We start from the raw sequence: 26,456 nt of genomic DNA, 5'->3' as shown, positions 1-26,456 counted from the left end.
CTTTGCTCCCTTTGAAACGGAACTTTGTTGTTTCGAAAGTGTAAGATGGGTTTCACACATGAGATGCTGAGACCATTGAATTACATTTGACTTGGTCAGATGACGACATCAATGAAGACTAGAAAGGTCAACTGAGACATCATCAAGATGATCCTAACATCCTATCAATCACATCAAATAGAATATCTATAAAATGAACGGCTAAGATCAATTGATGGGACTGAACCCAACAATAAATAACAAAAGTGTGTACAGTGTGTGTGACAGAGATCCCCATTGACATTAGTGAAAGAAAACATTTGGACCATATAATGATCTATCAATGAACAGCAGATAATTTTGTCCTATTTTCTATTTATTTAAAACAATCTTGAGAAATCGACTGGACATCTACTTGATGAGATTGATCGATTGACTACTCATATTGTTGGGACCTACTCTTTAAAATGTTTTTTTAACTTTTTCCCAAATCTACCATATCACACAAATTTATTTATTTTGATTAAAAAAAAAAAACAACAACTTGAGTTTCTTAATCTGTATTTGTATTATGAGTCGTGATATTCAGACTCGAAAATTTTCACTCGATCCATGTGAAAAATCCATATAACCATAGATCGTATTCTTTCAAGAGACGTAAGGAAAAAGATTTATGATTGTGTACACTTGCCACATCAAATGAGTACAGAGTGAGTGAAATTTATTGAGTCAGATTATCATTAGTCTTGTATTATTTATACTAAATATAATAAGTATATATTACCTTCTTTTTTCTTTTTCTTTTTTTTTAATAAAATTTTAGTTATAATAAATTAAATGTTAATTTTTCACTTAGAAAACACAAATAGTTATTGTAGAAATTGAAATATCATTAAGAGAGCCTTTCAACGAATCCATTTTTACAGAGAATCAAATTTTGGTATATGTACAACTTTGTTGTTTGAGAATGAAATTCTGAAATAACGTAGAAACTTTTGAAGTAATAAAAATATTTTTAAATTAGATATTATTGGGAAAAAAATTGTAGAAGAAATGAGAAATTCTTTTAGAAAATTGGTGTTGTAAATTATAGTCCATAATTATGATACATATAGAAAGAAGAAACGTTGAAGTGACCTCAAGATTGGACCTCACATCGTACACCCTGACATGAAAGTGTATGGGGTCCATAGATTCTTTTCCTTGAGATATGAGTGAAAAAGCATCTATGATTCCTATCCACTTTCACGCCAAGATGTGCAATATGAGGTCCAATCTAGAAGTCACTCCAACACGGCTCTAGAAAGAAATGTGATACAATAATAAACCCACAAAGATAAAGTTATGAAAATTAAAATCTGAATTAGATAATCTCTCTTACCTTATCAAAATTTATAAACTTCATTGATAGAATGTATTTACAAAAATGACAAAATTGAAACTTGGGAGCAAGGATTGATTAAGGGACAAAAGAGTGATGAATATTAATTGGGCTACATATCAAACCAACAAGATCCATATTTTGTACTTGATAATAATTAAACTAGTTTGGAATATTTAGAGTGTGTTTTGATTGCATGGAAAATCCAAATTCATGAAAAAATAGTAATAAAAAATGATGAGAATGAAAAAATTGAATCCATTATTAGATGTTGCTTTGGAAAAAAAAAAGGGAAGGGAGGATGTGATGGTGGTGATGTAGGTGAGGGTGAAAGAAAAGGGGAGCGAAGGAAGGATGTGGTGGCAAAGGTGGGGAAAGAAGTAGAATAAGAAGGAGAAGAGAGAAAGGGTGAAAAATATCATTTTTCATCGAAATGATTTTCCATGTTCAATTAAACATACCCTTAGGAAGAAAAAAATTGTTCGATGTATTGTTTTCAAGTCATGAGGAAGGTAACTTGGAGTCAAGTCTACTTAGGAACCAAGTCTTCCAAAGTCTAGAACATGGGTTCACCGAAATAACTTGAGATTAAAAGGTAAAACCACAATAACACAAATATTAGGGGTGCAACTTGATTCAGTTCAAGCCGAGAATCGAACCAAATCAATAGCTTTGGGCTGGTTTGGTTAAGGTTTGGAACAAGTTGTGGTTCGGTTCTAGGTTAAAAATTGGAAAACCGATTAATTTGAGTCGATTCTCGATTCAAGGCTTATATAGAACCAAACCAAACCAAGAACCGAAACCTTATACAATAAATAAATATATTAATTCATTATGAATTTTTTTAGGATTATAACATAGATTAAGGACTTCTTTATGGATAAATTAATGATTTTCTTACGAATAGATTAATGATTTATTATATAAAATTTTATGTTTATTATTTATTTATTTTCATTAAAAATACGTTGTTTCCAACTAGTTTATAGGATATTGGCAATCCATAAAATCAAATCAACCTTCATATGGTCTGGGTTGGTTCGGTTTTATTGGTATTGCAATTTGATTTTGATTCTTATTTGGTGAAACTGACCTATGTCGGTTTGATTTTGACTTAGACACAAATCGAACCAAGTTGCACACCTAACAAATATAATTGCTAGATTGGACTAAAAACCATTCGATGTTGAAATAGGGATTGCAGTCGGTTTGGATCAAATTGAAAAAATAAAAGTTGTCAAATAAAACAGATTCTACAAAGTGGGTCATGTGGCAGTCTTGTCTCCAAATCAAATGTCCCTACGAGGATTTGGTTGAGTACCCGATAAATTTGGATGTCTTGTGGCCCACAGGCCAAATGTATGGTGCAAAAGAGTGAAAGGGAAATAATTGAAAACCAAAAAGAAAATGTTGAAGTAATATTAAAATTGACATCAATTCTCGCATTGCTGATGTGGATGTATGTATGGAATCATAAATGCTTTTCATCGAGATACTAGTGAAAAGCATCTAAGGCTATACATACACTTCCACATCAGCAATGTGAGAATTAATGTTAATTTTAATGTTACTCCGGACTGTCTCAAACGAAAATCCTAATTAAATCAGACCCTACCTGTACTTTTCTTGGAATGTGTACAAGAAGCTAAAATGAGCTTATTTCAATAAGAACAGTGTTGCTTTTGCTACTATTTTATTTTGTTAGAAAAGCTGATTTTTTTTTTTTTTTAGTGGCTATGGAAAAGGTTGTGTATAAGAAAATTATACGATAGAGCGAGATTGAACACATATCACATCGAGATTTTTGTTGAATCAAGATTTTGTTTTCTTGTATATCCAAGCATTTAAGATCGAGAAAAATGGTACATTGGGACAAAATGTGACCCCCAGATGCTGGCCCAAGACCTCCCATGGAGATTGTCTCTCTTCTAGAATGGGATAATTGTGAGAGAAGCGTAATTGAAGTAAAATACCAACAGGTAATATTGGGGTTTGTTACCATATCACTGTACAACGCCGACAAGGACGCCAATTGAGATAGTCTTGAGGTATCTATGATAGAGAAAAATCACTCCATGAGACACGGGAATTGATCAGTTTGACTTGAACATGTTAATATAAATGTGGAAAATCTAGTCTTATATCAATTTCTTAATGACTAGAAAATTTAACTTATGGCGAAGAATTTTATATTGTGTTGTAGAAATTATTTTGACAATCCGACCAAAAAATCAAGGGTGATTTGGACATAATCCTCAACATTTTGCTAAATGTTTGAGATACCTCCGTATTTTCGAAATGATGGAATTAATATCTTGACCTCGGTCTAAATGTGAAAACTATTGGAATGTTCTTATCTTCATCTTTTAGGGAAAAAAAAAACTCATCATTTTTCTCTCAAAATTATGTTATCTTCAAGCTCTTGAACCTCAAAAGTAAATTACTTTTAGCCCATTCAACCTTATCTTCTTCAAATTTTGATAGAAAACCCTTAATATCCTATCTAAAATACATCATTTGTACTTCTCAAAATACTTTTTTTTTTCCATCTTTATAACCATGTTTTGCTCTTGATATTTGAAAGTTGAAGATGAGGGGAAACATTTAGGTTGTAGGGACTAGGGAGAAATAAAAAATTAAAGTCAAGGGGGTTTAGGTCATTTTCTGATAAGTCTTCTTTAGTAGAACAAGGTCGAGAGGAATTGAGAACATAGGGGTCTGTCGACTCTCCAAGTAAATCACCAAAACGTGAGGGGATATGTCTTTATCAACAAAAATCAATAAATGCACATATTTTCAAGTTTATATAAACCATTGACAACCAAACCTCTCACCTGTTCCCACTGTCAAAAGATATAATTGAAAAATAAAAATAAAAAAAGAGCCCCACATTCACTTTGCACACTTTTTGAGAATAATTGAAAGAGTCGGTTTGTAAAGTCAGAAACAATGGACCAATTGAGAAACACATTTAGGGCACATGAAGAAAATATTGGACTCCATGGACCATTTTTTAAGTTTTCTTTAGGGTAATTTAATTTCTTTATTTAATCGTAATAAAGAGAGCTTTTATGCGGGTTGGCTTGTTATAGCTAACCTGCCCACCCAATAGAAAAAGAAGTGGGTTAGGTTATTAATCTTCAACCTTGAACTTCCATCTACTTCAACCTTCAAACTTGAATGCAAGGCGAGAATTTTGGACAAATAGATAATTATGAAATTTCAAGTATAAATTCAAGATTTTCTACTTAGGGTTAATGTTAGGATTAGAGTTGTGATGCAGTGACCTCAGGTGAGAACCTCATATTGTACTTCTTGATGTGAAAGTGGATAGGAATCATAGATTCTTTTTCACTCGTATCTCGATGAGATTCTAACTTGAGGTCGCTTCAACATTATTCTTAGGATTAACATGATGGATGAAAGAAAATATTGAATAAATTAAAAATAAGAGTCGTGATTTTCTAATGCCCCCTCTTATATGCTCCTTGATGTGTCATGTGCTAGAACCATAGAATTTCCTCGGGATATATAATTGAGCATCCTTATAAATGTGTAGTTGTGCATCCCAAGAAAAAAAATCTATAGTTCTAGCACATGCCATGCCAAGGAGCAAATGTTAGAGTACGTTAGAGGGGGGAGTCAAAAAATCAATGTCCTAAAAATAATTTACAGTTTGAAAGATAATTGATTTTTAAAAGAAAAATCAATTAAGATTTTTGGGGAAGTAAAAAAGAATGCAATTTTGGATAGAAAAATTTATAAGTTTCTACATTAAGTTAATGCTAAGTTGAAAATGATGGATTAAAAATAAGGTTGGATAGATTAAAAAAATTATACAAAATGGTTGAACTTGAAGGTAATTGGTTTTGGGAAGAAAACCCTACCATTTTTTTTTTTTAATTTGAAGGGGGGATAGAAATGGGCATTTAAGTCATTTAAATTATTAGTACATAAAAGAAATTCGAGCTAATGACTAATGTGAAACACATGTATGACTACGACTAAACTCATCTCTCAATTATCATAATGATTCTTATCAAGTTTGTGATCAATCTACTCAGTCGTCGAGACATGATTTTACGTACACTATGGGATGTTGAGAATTTCTTGGGAGTTTCTACTCCAGTGATCATGTCCAAGATCCATGGCCAATATATCTTTGAAATAATCAACGATAATACCATATGATAAGACCCGTACAATCAAAGTTGGATTAGATTACAACTATTATCCAACTTCAAACCAAATGCCAAGATCCGAGAAATTGTAGAACATACAAATCACCATCTTTTACGATCAGTGAGCGACGTATATCATCATCTCAAGAAAAAACAAATGAAATCACGGAAAGACAATGACAACGACAGCTTGTGTGGTCCAATCAAACTCTCACATGGCACTGCCACATATAATTGAAATGGTCATTTAAGTCTTTTAAATTATTAGTACAAGAAAGAAAATCGAGATAATGACTAATGTAAAACACATGCATGGCTACGACTAAACTCATCTCTCAATTATCATAATGATTCTTATCAAGTTTGTGATCAATCTACTCAGTCATCGAGACATGATTTTACATACACTACGGGATGTTGAGAATTTCTTGGGAGTTTATATTCCAATGAACATTTCCAAGATCTATGGCCGATACATCTCTGAAATAATAAACAACAATATCATATGACAGAACCCGTACAATCAAAGTCGGATTGGATTACAACTCTTATCCGACTTAAACCAAATGCCAAGATCCGATAAATAGTAGAACATACAAATCATCATCTTTTACAATCAGTGAACGGCATATTATCATCTCATGAAAGAATAAATGAAATCACGGAAAGATAATGACAAGGATGACTTGTGTGGTCCAATCAGACTGTCACATGGCACTGGCCACATATAATCGAAAAGGCCAACCTTCATAACAATGGACCGCCACGATTGAAATGTGCCACATAATTGAAAAAAGTGACATTACCAAGAAATAGGCTAACATATCCAAAGAGGCCAAAAATCTATAAATTTTCTAAGAAGAGAAAGGTATGCCATTATAGCTCATAAGAACTACAAGAGGACTAAGGTGGTGTTTGTTTGCGCTATTTTTCAGTGCTTATTGCTGAAAAAAATTAAATTCAGCACTTTTGTCAAAATAGCACGTTTGTTTACTCGTGCTTATTGCTGAAAATAAGTGAAAAAAATTCAGCACTATTTTGATGTTGAAAAAAAGTGCTGAAGCGGTAAGCACTTCGCTTTTTCAACACGGACAAGTATGCCTTTTGTTTTTTTGAGCATGGACAACTATGCCCTTATTCTTAAAAGGATATTACCTCTTATATCCCATGGATAAGTATATAGACACCCCACAAATTAATAAACCCACACCATAGCTAAATTATTTTGTCTTATATGGGTTAAAAATTTTGGAATGAGTTAATTTTTGGTGAAGATGATCTCTACAATGAGGAGATCATTCTCACAAAAAATCAGCACATCTTGAAACTTTTAACCCTACCAAAACAAGTTCAAGAACCGTAATTCCATTTTTTTTTTTTGAAAACTATTTTTAACGAATTAGAAGTTTCAAAATAAACTGATTTTTGGTGAGGATGATCTCTAGACCATATAAATTATCCTCACTAAAAATTTGGTCATTCTAAAAATTTTAATCCATATAAAACAAAACAAAAAATGGCTATAGTGTGGGTTGCCCTTATTAATTCATAGGGTGCTTTTATAATTACACATCTTTCATTTCCATCGAAAATTATTCATAAAAAATTAAGTTCTTTTTAAAGTTGATTTCAAATTTTGGTGACTTGTATGACATTATTATTTTTAATTTGAAATTTGTGGGCTTTTATAAATAGAAATTATTATTTATAAATTGAAGATTTGAGTATTATTTATTATTTAAAAATAAATTGTATTTTAATTTTATAAGAAATAATATATTTTATTGTGTTTGATAATAAATAAGCATTTAAAACATGCAAACAATGTATAATATGATTGTAAGGGTAACAAAGACAATTTATCAGTTTCAGCAATGTGTAACAAACATGATTCAGCATCTAAACAAACAACTTTTTTAGCACTTAAATTCAGCGCTTATAAGTTTCAGCGCTTAATGCTATTCAGCACTTATTTTTTTCAGTTTAACAAACAACACCTATTTTTTTCAGTTTAACAAACAACACCTAAGTATCATAGTTTTGGACCGTCACATTCACCTCTATATGTCAAGTATCTCGACTCGCCCGGATCCCTATGTTGTAAATAACGGCGTTTCGGCTCCTAAAATCCCAATATTCTTAGCCCTAATATCTTCGGTTGTCCCGCCTCAAGTCTTTTCTGTTGGAATCACACTTAAGAAAATTCAACTGTGGTTCACGACAACCTCTATTCTTATATTAGTAACGTCAAATATTGCCACGCGGCACATTATTTGAACTCACGTACACACCAAATGTTGCCAAGTGGTACACCTAGACATCCATTAACCTGTAACGCTCCCCTTTGTGGATCTTCACGTCAAATTCAACATTGATTTCTAACCATTAAAATTAGGGTTTCAAGGCCTTAATGGAAATTACTCAGATCTATTGGCTAAAAATATTCTTATAATTACAAATCTCATCAACAACAAACCTTTATCAAACAATCTGACGGTTAGGATTGTTCACATTTTGAGTCCAACGATAGGACTAACAGACATCGAAGTACCACAACACGAGCCTATCTAATCGGTTCACCTAAAATTTTCTCTTCTTCAAAGTTCAAACTTCTTTTCAGTTTTCACACCATCTCCTCAAACCAAATCAAACTCAAATTACTAAAAATTTACAAAGAAGATTCACTCGTTCCTTCAAAATCAAAAACCCTAGAAACTCACGTGGATCAGATTTCTAATTTTTCTTTTAGATTCTAATTAAACTGCATAAACTTAAAAATAAAAATATTACTCACCTTAGAATGGATGGAGATTCCTGCTCAATCCGTTAACGTTAGCAAATATCCCAACGAGATCCTGTCTGTAAGGAAGATTCGACTGCCGTCGATCACTTTCGTTCAACACTCGATCGCCGAAGACTCCTTTCGCCTTCACTTCACCGGAGACCTTTGGCTCGCCGAAATTTCTCCTCTCCTTCGAAATCTCCGTCTTGTCATCCTTCTCAACCTTCTCGTCTCTCTTCTTCGTTTTCGTTCTTGTTGTCGCTGGAGCTACGAAAACGTAAGTTTCCTTTCCGTCGCTGTTACTTCTGTTGAGAAAATCAAGGATCTTCCATCGCTTCGACGATCCAATCGAATTGCTCTTCTTGCATCTCTCTGGCGTCTCTTTAACGGATTTCGGGGTCCAAACACAATAAGTTCCAGCCGGAACTCCTTCCAATTCATCAGATTCCGATGACGATGATGACGGAGGATCGCGTTCTTCGATCAAGAGCTTTCTCAACGAAAGTCGAATTGTCGATCTTTTTGTTGGCTTGGTGTCGTTGAAGATGAGATCTCTGTTGAAGACAGGGTAAGTCGGTCTGATCTTTCCATTGAAGAAGATCTCATCAGCAGCAACCGATGACGATTCAGGATCTCCGGAAATTAAAGAAAACTCAAAATCATCTTCGTTAGTATCGTTATTGATCGCTTCTTCTGGTTCTTGTTGTTCTTGAGGCTGATTCTCAGAACTCTTCAATTCTTTTGTTGAGTTATCTGCAGCGACATCATCATCTCTTAAATCGCTAATTTTGGCGGAGATTTTTGGCGAAGAATAGCAGTTGAAGCTTGGCGAGCGCGCGAAAATCGAAACTTCTTGCATTTCGAACTATTTTATGGCAGAATCTCTCTCTCTCTCTCTCTCTCTCTCTTTCTCTTTATCTCTCCGCCGCAATTCTGCTTTCTTCTCCCCATCCCCATGTACTCCAATTTTGTAGTGATCCAACCTAGGCGGGTCTAACCCGAATCCGGTTTAAATGGGGTTGGGTTTGGGTAGAAGATTTTGAACTCGGATCTGGGTTTGGTTTAAAATCTTGAATCCGATAGAAAGTTAGATTGGGCTTGGGCCATGGGTTAAGGACTTCGAAAATATCTGCGAATACAAGGTGGGCCCCATGTTTATCAAGTATTAGGTTTTCTCTCTCTCTCTCTCCACCTCCCATGGTTCCACCAACACCACCAAACCTTGTCTCTCACTTAACCATCAATCCATCTTAGGTTCTTTTCTTCTTCTTTATATCATAGTCAATTGTTATGATCCCAAACAAATAGATAAGGAATTTTTGAGGTATTGGTTGAGTAGATATCATAAGCCACTATTAAGTGGAGGGGGCAACTTAAGAAAAGGACTATTTGGAGTCCAAAGAAGGGTATCGGAATGAAAGTTGTCATAGAGTGGGCGGCTACTATCACATTGCTCGCATGGTTTTAAAATTCGTTTTGACGTCTAATCTTGTCCGTGAATGAGACTGAGTCGTCTCGAACGAGATATCTGATTTATTTGAGTTGTTTCAGATGAGATTTAAAAAAATATCTTAGAATTAGAACAAACCATGTCTTTAAAATGACTTGTCAACTCATCTATGTCTCAGCCAAGATTTAAAACCATGATTGATTCTGAAGCATGGTATTGTATTACTACTCCAAGAGAAAAGTGTTTAAGCCTCAAGTTTTCAAAAGAATCACACCTTTAAACAATGAATAATGATTTTCGAACTAGAAAGTCTTCACTCTGTCAATACTTGACCAACATGGCATGAACATGAAACCATCTTTTTTCTCAGGATACATATCTGCACATCTTCATAAAAGATGTGCATATGTTTATCTTGAGGAAAAAGATCTATGATTCTATGAAAAATAGAAATAACAAAGATAACACAATCTTACAAAATACAATGATTTACGTTGTTCAGCAATGTGCCAACATCCACAGAATAGAATAAGAACAAAAACAATCACTATTTTCTCATAAGTTTTATAGTCTGAGAGATCTCAATTTATATAATTTAAAGTTACAAAAAGATGTAAAACTCTCTAAAACAGAAACCCCCAAAAATAGAAAATACATTAAGAAAATATTACACGATTGCCCTTGTCATATTCCTTAAAAAAAGAATTGGATTGGGGGCTCCGCCCCCGCACCTTTGGAGAGGGGCACTGCCCCCTTCACCCCCACTCGTTGACCAGGCAACAGGACTCCCGTAGCTTTGCGTAACTCAACAAAATACAAGACATTTACACAACAGGTTTCATGTCCATGCCACATCAATCGAGTATTAACTGAGTGAAGACTATCTAGTTAAAAAATCAGCACTCTTAAACAATTATGTGGTTATTTTTAGACTAATGATAAATTGACTTGTATAAAATGACGCTCTCGACATGGCAGTGCACAAAATCATAGATCTTTTTCCTTGTGTATCCCAAAGAAAAAGATCTATGGTTTTGTGCACTGCCACGTCAAGAGCTCCAATTTATCGTGACTTTTTTTAGGGTTTGGGGGAGGTAATCTAGCAAAGTCCCCATTAGAAAACAAACTATAGTTACATTTTTATATGAGTTGTGATAATCTGACTCCCCCTCGTGCCAAATACTCTTTTGACATGGCATGTGCTAGAACTACAGACTAATGACTCGGAATACACAACTACACATACCCATAAATCTGTGCAGTTTTGTATCCCGATGAAAGAAAATCTATGTTTCTGACACATCGCACATCAAGAGAGTATTTTGAATATACCATGTGGGTGTGTCAGATTATCATTACTCTTTTTATATATATTTGACCCCTAAAATCCTCTCTTACAATACAATTCAAATCATTAACCACTCAATCTTTTCATAGAAGACAAGAGAGGAGAAAAAAAAAAAAAACGGCCACTCTTTTTGCTTCCCACCAAAGGAACACCACCTATGGGCTTTTTGTTTATTGGTTGGGCTCTTATCACCAAAACAAAACCTCTCTCTCTCTCTCTTTCTCTGAATTCCCATTTTTGAAAGAAAATTGGCAAACCAATCAGACCTGACCTTGGATTGGTCGATGTATTCAAAGCCAGGTTTTGAATCCAACCAAAATTTTGATTGAACCTAGTGTTTTTAAGATCATTGTCAATCCAATCAAACCATATCTCAACATTGTATTGATGTAAAATGTATTTTACATTTTCTTCCATTCTTTTACAATTTTTAGATAACCTTTTAAACCATGGAAATGTGGGAAAAAGAAAAGAAAACTCAGTCTACTGGTCAATGGAAGTCAACTGGAGTTCTTGACTATCTGATCAACAGGCCCATATAAGAGACTCCAAGCAATCAGAACTATATCCCCATGTGTTTCCCAAAACCGTACCATTTCAGGGGGACCGGCATGCCTTGAATGACCCAAAACTTAGATACACAACTTATATGCATGTCTTGGATTTAAGAAAACCCGTGGCGAGCTCTACTCATATTGCAACAACATAGAACAACTGACACAACAGATGGAGTGAGTAGCCACAGCACATCCAACAGTATCTCCTTAGGATTCTGGATTCTATCCTCAACCCAGCAACGAAGTTGAAGCCTCCGACCTTTGCAGTCGTTCTCTCTGGATTATGTTGTGGTACATTGGAAAAAAATTGATCTGAATTACTTTATAGGAAAAATAGGGTAGCAGTGCAGAAACAACAACAAGGAGGGTGGCCAGCCAATATAGAGGGCTTGGAGCGCAAGCTTCAACAAGAACCTTGTATGCTGTGGTGGATCTTGTAGGTGGGACCGACCCGTACATTACCAAGAAGATATACCAGAAGGTGATGCTGCCCCATATGAAAAAGTGTTGGATCCAAGTGAAGTAGTTGATGGCAAGCACGATCTGACAGTTTACAGTCCACACAACACATGTGTACAATGTAGCCCCGAGGACATCATACCCTGCCACGTGTCCGTCTATCCTGAAGGCCTGCTGAACAATGGAGCTAGTTGTTAAGAAAAAGATGATAATAGAACATGAAACCCCATTAAACATCCATCCGAGTATGCGGGCCCAGCTGAAAAGCATGTTCTGTACGCCTTCTTGATGCAAACGAGGGTACTGTAAATCAGAAAGATAAAAAAGGGTGTGAGAAAACAACATTTTTATTTTGCTACACATAACAATTCACCAAGTATACTTTTCACTTGAAAATCTGCAGCATTGTAAAGTGGAACATTGCTAATGAACTATATGAATATAAGCTAATTAAGTAGCCGATCTATTTATCTTTCCATTTAAGTCACTAAACTTGGTACTCTTAAGTTGGAAATTTGAGTCGAAATTTCCTTTTTTGCTAATAAACCTTTTATGAAAAACAAGTATCACTCTTTCAAAGCACTATCTTGCATGTATGGTTCTGAATAAACATGTATGTTTATCTGAAAATAGCCATTTTAGTACCTTTCTCTGAGTATTATATTTATGCGTTTAAGAAGTAATTAAATCTTGATTACTGTGTACCTTGAGGCATAGTCGTGCAGAAACATCCTGATCGAAAACACCAAGAGCAATCACAGGAAGGGAAGTGAAGAAGACATTGTAGAAGGACATGTACCAATCGTTATAAGCAGGCTGACCAGAGAACGAAGCATAAGCCTCAAACCAAAATAAGGTAAACCCGAATGTTAAGTTCTTGTAGAAAAAGTAGCATATCTGCACATAAAAATAAAAATAAAAAATCCAACTTTAGACATAAGAATATAATTTGATAGATTACCAAAATCTTCCCTCATCTAAAGGAAATTTTTTCATTTTTTTGGCAAGTATTCATTCCATCATCTTTACTATTATAATGAGAGAGGGCGAAGTAAGTGTGGTTCAACACCAAAATTTGGATACCACAAATGCCCCCACCTTTACATTTAAAATTGACACAAGCAGGGTCATTTTGGTCAAAAATCAAAAAAATTACAATCCCACGACCCTATAATCACATTAGTTTTTTTTTTTTAATTACAGAAACATCTTTTTTTTTTATGTTATCTTCAAAATCCCCTTACCTAAAATTTTAAATTGCAGAAAGGCCCTTATAATACATGTGTGTTTGCACATGCCACCTAATAGCCATTTATAATGCTTTATTCAAATTATTTGAGGTGGCAAGTCTTCATTTTCCTAAAGAGATTTTGTTTGAGAGGATTGGAATATCTTTCAAAAATTTTGGCTTATGAGTTATAAACAATGAAGAGTTCCAACGAGATCTTGAAAGGATTAACTAAGACCAAATTCCTAGTTAATACAAACTAAAGTAGAAAACGCCAAGGAAACTGAAATTAGTAGAGCTATATTAGTCCCTCAAACATACCAATTATTCAATAAAGAATTTGGACACTATTGTGATGAGAAGGATAGAGATAACCGACTTTTCTATTGGTTTTGGTGATATCAGAAAAGAACAGGGAGGCACAGTTTTACCATCATGGCTATTCGCCTGTAACACCAATGGCCATGCACCAGCAACAGACGCTCCAAAAAACGGAATTGAGCTATTGTAAAATCACTAGACATAGCAGCCTGAAATAAAAATCAATTGGAATCACAATTAAAATTATCTTTGCTATGCAACATATTAAATTGATTGTAGGACTGCCAACTAACCAATGCTTGAACATTTTTACCCATAATTGGAAGGGCGATGGATGTACCCGAATAACCGCAAAAATCAAAATTCCCACTTAAGAATAGTTCTACAAAATTTCACCAACACCGACAAAATAACATACCTAAATCACTGACCAGAGAAAAAAAATAAGGTGATCTACCAAAACATGCACTGAAAATTGAAAAATAACAAAATGGCACACTGTTCATCTTAATTCCGAAATCGTAATTTACCGATTTCATTAGTAAAATACTTTCTTTAAAGTGCAGAAAAATCCACTGTTTTATAAAACAGAACTTTTTTTAATTGCTTTACAGATACTGAAACTAAAACAGGGAAAGTATTTACTGTTTTATAGAATAGGGAAAAAATTACTTATCATTTCACATGTTTACCGTTTTGGTAAAAAAATTAATTCCGAAAACAGTGATTTATCGTTTTAGAATTAAAAGGAATAGTGCGTGCCGTTTTGGTAAGTTTTCGATTTTACTGTGCCATTTTGGTAATTCTCTTGGAAAAAAAATATAACTACATTCGGTCTCTAGAGAAAATTGTTTTAAAAGCAACCAACAGAAATAACCATCCCCTTGTAAAAAAAGAAATACGTATCGCAACATTCATTTTCTGAAGGAAAATATATTTTCATCAAAAGGCCTCAAAGATCTGGCAGTTTGAGGATGAAGACAGAGGAGCTAATTTTTCTAAGAAAAGCGGTTAAACATCCTAATAGAGTTGACACTGAGGGAGCAAATGAAGAAGACAATGCATAAGAAAAGAGTACAGACCATAATAGAGAGAAGGAAATAATATGAATGTCTAGTAACAAAAAAGATAAGACTGAAAAGATGGGAACTTGGAGGGTTGATTGGGTTCCAATTCAATTCTATCACTAGTCACACAAAAAGTATGTTCAACAGGCCAAGACAACAAAAAATAAAAAAACAATGGTAAAGTAAAATGTGTCAAGGAGAAAGTGGAGTAAATGGGAGGAAATGAGATGCTAGAGAGAACAAAGAGGTAGAGAATGAAAAAAAGAAGTGGAGATACACAGAAGAGAAGATACATGTATTAGAGTAGGCTTGAATAGGACAACTTCCTAAAGTTTTCATCAGTAATTGGTGAACTCCGAGACGAGACGTGTCAAATCCAAGAAAAAGACTATAGAGGTATAAGAAAACAGAAAATGTAACAACCTGCATTCCCTCAACACCACTAATGCCAACTCCAATCTCGGCTTCTTGAAGCATGCCGACATCATTTGCGCCATCACCAATTGCTAGTGTTGTTTTACCTGTTCTCATTTTTACCAATCTTGTAACCTGCATATTTTCTACATTTCTTCAATTTCTTTTTTATGTCAACAAAAGAAACCATCGATCTTAGAGGAACTCAAAGATATTAATTTTCAAAAAACACCCAAATAAACATGAAGACGTTTCACTTACAAGTGCTTTTTGTTTAGGTGAAGAACGGCAGCAAATAACAGATTCACAGTCAATTGCAAGCTCCAGAAAAGAGTTCTCCAGATTAGCAGTGAGAGCAAAAGTCAAACAGTTGCCATCAATTATCAGAGCAGAGGCAACAGAACTTTTTTTAGCTGAACTAACTCGTGATTTTCCTTCTCGTATTTGGTTTATAACGCTCTCACGAGAAATCTAACAAAGATCAGATTGTTCAGAAACAACACAAAATGCCTTGTTTCATAGTAAGAATCTTGACATTTTGCATACCTTTGCAATGGTTTCCTTGACCCCTTCTTTCTCCAAAGCATCTATTTCTGGTGTATCTAGCGTGATCACAACCTGCTTCATTTCTTGCTTCAGCAAGCTACACGCATACCTGTAGAACCTCTTTGGGTTACAACATATAAGTTCCAGAGAGGACTCTCAGACCTCAGACTTGTCATACTATATTGATGAGGAGCAGATAAAAGCTTAGTATACCAGACCCGATATTGACTGCAGTTTCCAACTTATCACCAGTTAACACCCATATCTTAATTCCAGCCTGGGAAAGCTTGTCAATACACTCTGGAACCTATGCAGCACAAAGTGTAATCAGTTCCACAGTCAATCAATTTTGTACATCAAGATGGGTGTTGGCTTTCATGTTCCAATGGTCTTCTTGTTAATGTGCAATAAAACTGATATGTGCATTCTAGGGAAGTGCCTTGTGTGTTTCTGAAAGAATGTCAGCATCCTGCACGAACCTTTCTTTCATTGTGCTTATGTGTACTGCAGGGTCATTTATAAGGGCACAGGCTTGTATCGTACAGAAGGTCATGTTCTTAATGAATAAATGAATTTTAGCTAATCATAAGGAAATATCAATGGATGAGATACAGTACAAGACATATGTTAAGTGCCAAACTGGTTAAGGACTTAAATTTTATGCATTCCAACAGGTCTAGGCCTTTTGGAGTATTGGTTTAGGTTCTTAAAATTTGGTATCAGAGCCAACCCCTAGTCTCGGGTTTGAGTAATGGAAGAAGATAACTGGGAGGACGGAAAAACCCCGAGAAAAATTATCAAAAAAAAAAAAAAAACCTGAGAAAGTGACTGAGTGAAGTGCCCAAGGACTATGGGAAGAAAATCCCCGAGAAGTACCCACCCAGAGTAAGAACCACCTTAGACGTCAGCTGCAGAGTGTGGTAGTTTGTTATGTGCCTAAGTGGTTAAGGACTTAAATTTGATGCATTCCAACAGGTCCGGGCCTTTTGGAGTATTGGGTTAGGTTCTTAACAACGTATAATCCAAATGGAAATTCAATTGCTACAGATTCCATTAATATGTTAAAGCAACAAACAAGAGGTTAGTTTGATATTCACCCCCTTTTGTAGTTTGTCCTCAACAGCTGTGGCACCAAGAAGAATCAAATCCCTTTCGATCTTATCAGCTGCATTATCCATCAATGCATCTCGATCTGCATTGACAGACGTTCTGGCTTTAGAAAATTCCTCTTTCCATGTTTTGTATTCTTCTTCACCAATCTCACGGTATGCAACCACCAAGGTCCGTAAACCAGCCTCGGAATAATTGTTGATGTGATCCTTGGTCTTAGCCTCAAACATTCTTCCATCCCTTGAAAGTCTTCCAAACATTATACTGAATTCATGCATTTTAGGGTCAAAAATACCATAGACCAAAAGCTAATAACATCAATTTAATATGTAAATGAATCTTGAAGATGCTAACGTCCAAGGTTTCAATGGAACATTAGCAACGTCCAAGGTATATATATATACCCCTAAAAAATCCTATTTTTCATCTTGTAATGTTAAAAAACAAGGGTTTTATTGTCATTGTTCACTGGAAACTTTCCAAGTCTCGAACACTTTGTGATATCTACAAAAGAAAAATTACTGCAAAATGACAATAAAATCTTTTTGTTTGCACTAAAAGAAAAATAGCATTTTCTTCTTAGGGACATTTATAGAAAAGAAAAATGGTTTTGGTGGTTGTTAACAACTAAAGTCTTGGACGTTATCATTCCCCAATCACGAGGCATCATACCTGTCTGCCCCCTTGCAAAGGAGCAATAATTGACCCTCGTCATTCCTCACAACTACAGACATGCGCTTACGGGAACTACTGAACTCTAAGACATCAAGAAGCTCATATGATCTGAAATTGAGAAACAACTTTACATTTTACACAACAATTTACAAAGAAAACTGGGGAAGTCAAAGAAAGTGATTATATCTTATGACAGTTCCAAAGGAAGCTCACCGGTCAACCTTCTTTCCGGTCTCCGGATCTAACTCATGCAACGAGATGCTTGTCTGATCCCTTTCATAGAATTCAAAGCCTAGTTCCCTTGCGGCTACAACAAAAGCAGCTTCATCCGGTGACTCGGCTTCATATGAAATTTCACCCGACTCCCTATTTACATCAGGAATGGCTGTATGGCAGATTGATAACGTGCGAAAGAATTTCTGTATGACATCTGAATGAGGTTCCTTCATCCACTGCCCATTCATGATGCGTTCATCCCTGAAGTTGAAGCCTTTTATAGCTATTTTTGAATCCATAACCTCACCACTATGCTCCTCCAAATCTGATGACGGATCTCCAAATTCATGTGAGACATCTTTTTTCCTTCTTGCCACGACCCTCTCTACTTCTGTCACACCACGGCCATAAGCAGTACCAGCTATGGAGCATTTAACAAACTCCATCAAGTTGCAAGTCAGTGTACCTGTTTTATCAGACAGTATAGTATCAACCTGACCCAGTTCCTCATTCAAATTTGAAGTGCGGGCACGTGCTGGCCTGTCTGTTTCTTCGTGATACATATCCTGATCTTGGTTAATAAATATACTCTGTAAAACCTTCACAATTTCTATAGATACATACAAGGATATCGGTATCAAATATCCATACAACATAAGGCCTGTCAAGAAGTGAAGAAACCCGGCTACAGATGCTCTTGTTGGGTCAAAAAATATAGGTGAATCATCTGGTCTGAGATACCACCTCTTATATTTCCCACTACTAATATCTTTCTTAGTTTCAACTCCAAAGAAAATAGACCCAACAGAAGAAATCGAAACCAGGATACTGAAAAGGATATAGACTATCTTATCCATTTTCTTCTCAATTTTACTCCTCTTGGAAGGAGGATCAGTAGCATTCTGCATCACCTTTGTATCATGCCCAGTGAAAACCACTACACCATAGATATATTCAGTATTTCGAAGCTTTGAATCTCTCAAAAGAATCTGTTGGGGAGAAAGAGGATATGTGTTGTTGCCATCAAAGTTCAAACTTCCAACAAATGAATACAAATTTTCATTTGGATCCTCACATTTGATCATTGCCTTAAATTTCTTAAAGGCATATTCACTGTGTAGAGCAGATGTCACCTCCAGAGATTGCTTGATTTTTAAGTTTGTCTCACCGTCAAGGTTCATGGTCTCAACATAACAAATGCCATCCTCATAACTTGATGAAAGCAGAAGTAGATCAGCAGGAAAGAATTCGTCTTTTTCTACCTTCACAAGATCTCCCACTCGTAGTTTCTTCCATTTGGTTTCGTGGAAAGTAAGATCCCCACCATATACCTTGACCTTTCTGTTGTTGGCTTCTACATCCTAAACCCAATTTAAACCTCAATACGTTATTTGAAGTCCAAGGCAGAGTTTAAAAAGAACATGTAAAATCCAGCAGGCAAGCAATTATAATCAAAGGATGAAGCAATAGGTATATTAGTATTAGAGAACACCTGATACAGGTGAAAGTCATGCAAGCAACCAAGAATACATGGGAGTGCAGGAACAGAGTAAATATCAATATGCAGGGTGGCTTGTCTAAAAGTATGTTTGATATGCACTACTATAGCCTCTGCATTCTATTTTTTTATAATGAAAACTCTTATTAGTAAAAATAAGTTACAAAGGTATTAGGAAAGCCTGTATAAAATATATTCTTTGCACCACTTTTTGCAAGGAAATACACTGATTTACTTTTCCACATTCATGAATCTCCAACTTTATTGGTTTTCACCACATTCACATTATAGAATTTGGTTGAATCTCCTTCAACCACCCATAGACCATCAAAAAATTTCTTTAAACAATTTTAACCCCTGAATCGTTTCAATGATTCATTTGGATAGGAGATTCAACAGGGGAAAAATGATTTAATGACATTCCCTCCCTCACTAGTAAAACTCATCTAATCCCAGCTAATCAAGGAGATCTTCAGACTTTGCAATCAAATGGAATTTTATCCAACTATCAGCTGATTTCCTTCTAGATGAATTTGATAAAACCTTAAATTGAATTTGGAAGGTATACGTAGATTTGTCCCTTGAAGTGACTGATGTCTACTGAATATAGTGATATATCTTAGTAGCAAACATTTGTAGAATGATGTCTACCACACACATCATCACCATCTCTGAATATGAGGATGTGTCTTTCACTTTATTAGGTCATCCACCGATTTTTTTTTCTTGAGCATGATTTGACTATCATTTTTTAATTTATTTTATAAAAAGCTGGTCATCTCTGGGGGAGAATTTCAACACTTATTGTTTCAAGCCTATCAGACGAGCATCCGTCACGTTCTGTAATTTATTGTCTCTAATATTTTTATGCCTCCACCTCACCACATAAACAGTCATCCGTATAGATTCAAAACCCAATAATCGGAAGATAAAATGTGGATGCATGGAACATCATTATACATTCATTCTACAACTTTTATTGTTTTACCTAAGTAGAGCAAAATTTACCAATGATGGAACTTAGTTTACATATGGAAGCAAAAGGGCCATTTGACACTGCAACACCTTTACATATGGAAATGTTCAAAGCAAGTAAACATGGCTGAACCAAATTCAAAATAGAATGCAACTTATATAGATAGAGTTACGTAGCCGAAAGGCCCGAAACATTTAAAATACATAATAATTTTCAAAACCGTACCTGCTTTCTGCGTCTCCAGTCTTCAACAGCTTCTTTGGCCATAGTAGCTCCAATCACAACTAACAAAGGAGCTAGAATGCTATTAGCCGAATAAGGTGCCAATGGACTAAATGAAACCAAAGCCACCACAACAAAGTATAAATTTGCAACTCTCCTAAACTGCTCAAATAAAGACTTGGGAATAAAATTAGCTGCTGTATACTTAGTGGTGGAGACATAGTTTCCCCTGTAATTAAGATGAATTGCTTCAGCGTTGTCAGGATCGTTACAATGCACGACTCTCGAGTAACCTCTCTGCCCTATCTGAGAATGATCTTCTTCGAAAGAAGAACGAATGCACGAGAACGAGTATAGCTTGCTGAAGTGTAACCCTCTTCTCCGTCCACCCGCCATTGTCGTTGTCTTAATATAACAACCTTGTTTTTATCCCTCTTTTGTTCACTAAAGCTAAACAAAAATCAAACCTTTTTTCGAACTATCTTTTAAAGAGAAATCGAACCATTTCTTTCTTTCTTTTAAAGAAAAACACCCAAACAGATATCCAACAACTTCTTCAACCAATCTTCTCATTTCTATGTCTCTCAAAAACAACACTCAATTTTTACAAAAATTACAAGAAATTGAACAACTTATCTAGCATTCTAGTTCAGTTCCACTAAAAGATATTTATAACCTATTTTAGTAAAATTCTCTTAGAAACAACAAAACACAGCTTGACTTAACACCTATGAACTAGTAATTTCTTCGTCTCTCAACAATATTTGAACAAAGAAAGCGTGCTATATTTGATCAACTAAATTACGCGAGGAATTCTAACTAACTTCAAGAAACTCAACTAAATTCACATAGACTTAGAGATTTCTTCTAATAAATTAAAAGAAACAGAGATCCGAAAACTACCAGAAGAGATTTAAAGGACAGAAACCCTAGAAATGGTGGTCTTGAGCATTCTCTTCTTTCACTTGAAGTTCCAGTGATTTCTTCCTTGATACATTAGCAGCACACACATACACACGATAGAGAAAAGAGAGAGATGGAAAGAGAGAAAAAGAGAGAGTTGGATCTCTAGTTTTGCTGTTTTTATAAGCAAAACAAAGTAGTCAAGCTGGTCGTTACCGTACAACTCCCCAAAAAACGCCATGGCCTTCTTTTCGTTTTCATTAGTACAGCAAAGAAATACGTTGTTTCCTCCGAGTTAAAAAAAAATACATTCTGGAATCCGGATCCTGTACCCCAAAGAGTTGGCTAACAAGTCAACATCTTGTCTCCATTAAGGGCCATTTGTCACACACGACCATGCAATGTGTCTAATCTTGGATAAAAGGAATCAACTTTGGATGTTTGATTTAACACATTCACGAGCTTGGAGGTATATATATAATAAGGAGAACTGCTATTCACACCACAAGTTTTACTTATTACACTCCAATTAAAATAAAGAAAATAAATAACATGGTTGGTGCCAATAAAAAGTTCTATGTCATTTTTTTTTCTTTGTTTGGCTATAAATTTCTATTTTTTGGGTTTTAAAATTGTACATAAGCCTAATCATAATTTATAAGCAGTTATTGAAATTGTTTGAACGAGTGTTATAATGTTTTGTAATGTTGAGATAATAATTACCATTTTTCCTAAAACATGTGCAACTTATGACTAAATTCCGGTTAGGGTACAATGTTCATTTTAATTCTGAAAACATGCATGAAACATTTTCCAACGAGATCGTTGGTTGGTATTTTTAATTTAAAATGACTAATTCGCTATTATTAAAGTGACGAATTTGTAGGTAAATTTAAGGACAAAATATCCTTATTTTTTAATGGTGAATTTGTTTGTAATTATCAAGAAGTTCTTCACTTTAAATTAAAAATACCTACCAACGAATTCGTCAAAAAATAGTTCATACATGTTTTCGGAATTAAATATGAATAGGGTACTAAACTCAAACTTTCATCCTATATATTCAACCCACAAAATGGCAATTCACCCATAATAATTTTAGCCAAACCCTTGTAATGTTTGAATGCTGTGTTTTAATTTTTAATTAAGGTGTAGTAAATAACTTAAGAAATTAAGGTGTGAAAAGCAAAAAACTAGAGTGCCAATAACAGCTCTAGTAATATGTAGGTGCTCCAATAGTTTGAAGTCCACAATCAATTAATTTTCTTTGGCTGGGTCTTATAGCAAAGTTCGAATTCGATAATTATTCCATTAGTGTTCAATTCAATTAATTTAGATTATGTAAAATAAAATTATTAAAATGTCAATAATTTTTTTAAAATATATTAATGATATTTTGGATTTTTTTTATACCAAAATCTGGTTTCTTCAATCTTATTGAAAATCCTATTTTATTCTTTTATATATATATATATATGGGGAATGTTAACCTCCAAGACCTCATGAGAACTTTAGTATTTTCTAATATTTAATATATTTATTTATTTTATCTTTTAATAAAAATAATAAGGGTATGATGGGTTTTTTTCACGAAATGATAAAATACGTAAGAATATTATTGAAAAAAAAAAGTGTTGGAGAATGCTAACTTCCCCATGAAGTCTTGGATGTTAGCATTCTCCTATATATATTATTTGAATATTTAAGAAAATTGAGAGCGAAAAATAAAAATATTATAATATTTGATGATTTATTCGTCAATTCCTTGACTGAATCAGTTAATCCCTTATTTGGATAATTTTATAAAAATTTCAAAATTTGGCGAATTTTGTAACTATAGTTGATGGAAACAATGTAGGTTTTTGGGAGTAGAGAAGATAAGAACTCCCTGGAGTACAGGATGTGCACTTTACTTTCTGCCCCCACGCGTACGTTTTGAACGACGTAACGACCGATGTGTTGACACACGACTTTCGTAGATCAATATGCTGAGAGACTAACTCTAACCGTCCGATTGGTTGGAGTGATCTCAACGACAAGTCGGTAAAGATGTGGGCCAATGATTTGATAGCTTGTGAGCCTACACGACACGAAAATAGAGAAGAAAACAATGCTAATGGTGGGACCGGACGTTGGATGACATTTGTTTTTCTATTATTCTACTTTTGTAGTTGGCCAACCGTGTCAAGTAGGTGGATAGATCTATTTTTGTCCATCGTACACGTTACACGATCGATCTTTATCAAACTTGGCCCATTCGAATAAGGATCCGACCCGACCATGAACCTTTAGATATGAAATTTGGATTGGATCCGGATCCCAAACCATCTCTGATTTTGTTAATGATCCAGTGATCTGGATCCATAGCACATGATTTGGATGCTCTTCTTGATCCATTTTGCATGGTCTGGATCCGAACCATTACAGAGATATTTAATCGTTACTATTACGAGATAAAGAGTAGTTTGGACACTTTAATTCATTTTCTAAAAATGCACCCACTATATTTCATCATATTAATTAGGATATTTTAGAAACACCCCTTATTAAATTAGTGATATTAGATTTACCCTTTTGCAAAATGCAAAATTAGATTTACCTCCCTTGACCATAAGTCAACTTTGTGTTTTCTTGATGAGTTAATGGTATTTTTTTTTTTTTCAAAATACCCTTCAAATGCGTAAATTACTGAACCAAATTCTTAAACCATTGACCATGCCATAGGGCTTTTTATGGGAGGTGGGAAGGGAACAAAGGGAGCTCATGAAGAGCAAAACCACCTCTTTCGCGTTGCATAACAGCTCGAAGGAGGTCGATGGTCCCTTGGCAAGTCCATTAACAAAATGATCTAATCCCCACCGTTCATTATATGAAGATCAGTAGGCCCACGAACATTCACCGTAATACCCTAACCACATTGGACCCCTTCATGGACTACTTGGCCTTCCTATAGAATTCGATGTTGAGGGCACCTATAGATCGAGTCCCCAATGCCAAGTTTATCCTATAAGAAATGTATGAAATGCCATAAACAACAGTCACTAAAAATGAAAACTAAATCAAGAACTCTCAATTATCAAGAAGGGGGTTAGAATTAATTTTTTTTTTTATCATACATGCACCTTGCCATGGTGTTAGGTTTATGAGAAAATCTATGGTGGAAAATTATTAATATTTAGATGCAATAAAAATATTATAATTAATGCCAAAAGATTTTTTTTATTAGTTTTTGCATCTTATCAAATTATTTCTCTTAATAATCTTTTTGATTTCCTTTTATAATTTTTTTACATGAGTCTGATTTTCAAACCCGAAAATTTTCATTTTGTATGTATGCGGTTGACGTGGTTAGGGCATAGAACCATAAATCTTTTTCTTTGGGATACACAAGGAATAGATCAATGGCTCTATGCCCTTTTCATGTCAATCGATTACATACCAAGTGAAAATTATTAGAGTTTTTTACATTTTTCCTTCACGTAGTAGGCACACTTCATACGACAATGATGGGTTTATATATAGAACAACTTGTTATTACATATTAATTAGTTATAATTTAGAGACAAGAAAGATACGACGCATGATAACATTTTTTGTTTTGTGTGAGATTCTACAATTTGTCATTCTTCTTATTGATATTTTTTTGAGACCGACTAGTTGCACACCATCCATTACCAATTGCACTCCATTACTTAAAAATTGTCTCTTACACTCCATTCATACTTCAACAAAAATAAAAATAAAAAGGTTGCACTTCTTTTTTTCCTTCTTATCATGCCTACAAAAATTATTGTTTGTTCTTAAATTTGTGCAATAGGTACTTGATCATTTTTTATTAGTTTCCTCAATAGATCATCGTTTCCAATTTCATTAAAGAAAATTATTTTAACCGGATCAATTAATCAATAACTATTTGAATATCTTAAAACAAAGAGGACACAAAAGAAACAAAGAAGAGTTCGACTTTGAAGAGGCCAGCCCGCTTTAAAACCATCTTCAGTGCAAGACACATGGCATTTTGTATATATATTTTACACCCTACATTTTCTTCAAGATTTAGAATACCTCCTTTGAAATGTCACGTGTAATTCAAAGGAGAGGGTTTCTTCGAAATTTTGGACCGGGATGCCCGCTTCAAAGTTTTTTCCAATAAAGAAGATGAACAATCAGATTATTCAAATGAAGTGCAACTTGTAGGTTTGGAGAAATTTAAATAATAATAAAAAATGTAATATTTTTTAATTGAGGTGCAACTATCCACTAGTGCTGTGCAACTAGTCAGTCCCTACTTTTAGATAGCATACATTGAACAAAGCAGGTGTCACTAATACATTTCTATTCCTTGTCATTTCTATTTAAATAGGTGCACTTTGCACTACAATGGTATAGTTATATTTTGAAGGAAAAAAATAAGAAGATATGATACCAATACCAAAAGATTTTGGTGATCCTACCCTTTGTCATGTCTTTCCATAATAATAAAGTAACACATTTCATGCAAGAATGGTAGGAATTATTGTTGAAAAACTTTTCATTATCTTTTAATTATATTAGTAAGTGGCATGCTAAGCACCTTGTAAAAATATTAACAAAGAAAATTTTGAAGGTAACTTAAGAAAAAGATTTTATTTGTAGTTAAGTCGTGATAATCTAACTACCTGTCATGGCAAGTTCAAGAACTATAGATCTGCGCTCCTCGAGATACATGGTTCCCTCAAGATACATTTTTTATGGGAAAGTGCAGCCGTGTTTCCCGAGGAGCGTAGGTCTATTGTTCCTAAACTTGTCATGTCAGGATAGTCGATTAAGTTTGCTACATGGGGTAGTTTGATATTATCACAATTCTTTGTAATTTAAAAAATCTAACTTGATCATAGGGTAATGGGACTGTAATTTTATTATTTATTTATTTATGAAAATGACTTTAATTGTATTAAGTTTAAATGTAAAAGTGGACGCACTGAGGGGTTCCAAATTTTGGTGTCAAACCATGCTTACTCCGCCTTCTCTTGTTATGACAGTAAAGATGCAGTCCTAATCTTTTAGATAATATTCTTAGGTAGCATCTCCGAATTTCAAGCGGACAAAAGTTGGAAGATGGTCTAAAGGAAGAAATTGTTCAAACCAATTTTTCATTTTCAGT

The 26,456-nt window shown here is 34.5% G+C and overlaps 2 protein-coding genes across 5 annotated transcripts; both read right to left on the bottom strand.

Moving 5' to 3' along the window:
• Nucleotides 1-5,639: 5,639 nt before the first annotated feature.
• On the bottom strand, nt 5,640-9,265 carry LOC147401085 (uncharacterized). 2 transcript variants are annotated; one of them, XM_086442223.1, is made up of 2 exons: nt 8,336-9,265; nt 5,640-5,762 (listed from the first exon to the last, which is right to left on the bottom strand). In XM_086442223.1, exon 1 carries the CDS (start codon nt 9,180-9,182, stop codon nt 8,337-8,339), a length of 846 nt encoding a protein of 281 aa, XP_086298349.1. In that variant the 5' UTR covers nt 9,183-9,265; the 3' UTR covers nt 5,640-5,762; nt 8,336. The 2 variants fall into 2 exon arrangements, with proteins under 2 accessions (XP_086298349.1, XP_086298350.1); XM_086442224.1 differs by lacking the exon at nt 5,640-5,762 and adding an exon at nt 5,777-6,021.
• A 2,205-nt stretch (nt 9,266-11,470) lies between these two features.
• LOC147401084 (putative phospholipid-transporting ATPase 8) lies at nt 11,471-21,592 on the bottom strand. Of its 3 annotated transcripts, XM_086442221.1 has the most exons (11): nt 20,414-21,587; nt 17,712-19,075; nt 17,496-17,606; nt 16,811-17,087; nt 15,932-16,020; nt 15,714-15,822; nt 15,429-15,638; nt 15,177-15,302; nt 13,797-13,895; nt 12,843-13,034; nt 11,471-12,440 (listed from the first exon to the last, which is right to left on the bottom strand). In XM_086442221.1, the coding sequence occupies exons 1-11, from the start codon at nt 20,804-20,806 to the stop codon at nt 11,907-11,909; spliced, it is 3,504 nt and encodes a 1,167-aa protein (XP_086298347.1). In that variant the 5' UTR covers nt 20,807-21,587; the 3' UTR covers nt 11,471-11,906. The 3 variants fall into 3 exon arrangements, 2 of the variants coding, with proteins under 2 accessions (XP_086298347.1, XP_086298348.1); XM_086442222.1 differs by lacking the exon at nt 13,797-13,895 and having other exon boundaries at nt 20,414-21,588; XR_015178332.1 differs by lacking the exons at nt 11,471-12,440; nt 12,843-13,034 and adding an exon at nt 13,980-14,068 and having other exon boundaries at nt 13,819-13,895; nt 20,414-21,592.
• Nucleotides 21,593-26,456: the final 4,864 nt, after the last annotated feature.

Source organism: Akebia trifoliata, chromosome 5 (genome assembly GCF_017979445.1).
Source record: "Akebia trifoliata isolate Shusen 1 chromosome 5, ASM1797944v1, whole genome shotgun sequence".
In the NCBI taxonomy this organism is placed as follows: Eukaryota; Viridiplantae; Streptophyta; class Magnoliopsida; order Ranunculales; family Lardizabalaceae; genus Akebia; species Akebia trifoliata.
Note: the sequence above shows the minus strand (reverse complement) of the source record. Positions and strands in the feature narration are given on the sequence as shown.

Excerpts from the sequence above, each read along its gene's own strand:
- LOC147401084 (XM_086442221.1), bottom strand. The coding sequence starts at position 20,806 with ATGGCGGGTGGACGGAGAAGAGGGTTACACTTCAGCAAGCTATACTCG. Across the intron at positions 17,088-17,495 it reads CTTTGCAAGGGGGCAGACAG|TATAATGTTTGGAAGACTTT; the intron begins GTATGATGCCTC and ends GCATGAATTCAG. Across the intron at positions 12,441-12,842 it reads CTGCACGACTATGCCTCAAG|TACCCTCGTTTGCATCAAGA; the intron begins GTACACAGTAAT and ends TCTGATTTACAG.
- LOC147401085 (XM_086442223.1), bottom strand. The coding sequence starts at position 9,182 with ATGCAAGAAGTTTCGATTTTCGCGCGCTCGCCAAGCTTCAACTGCTAT.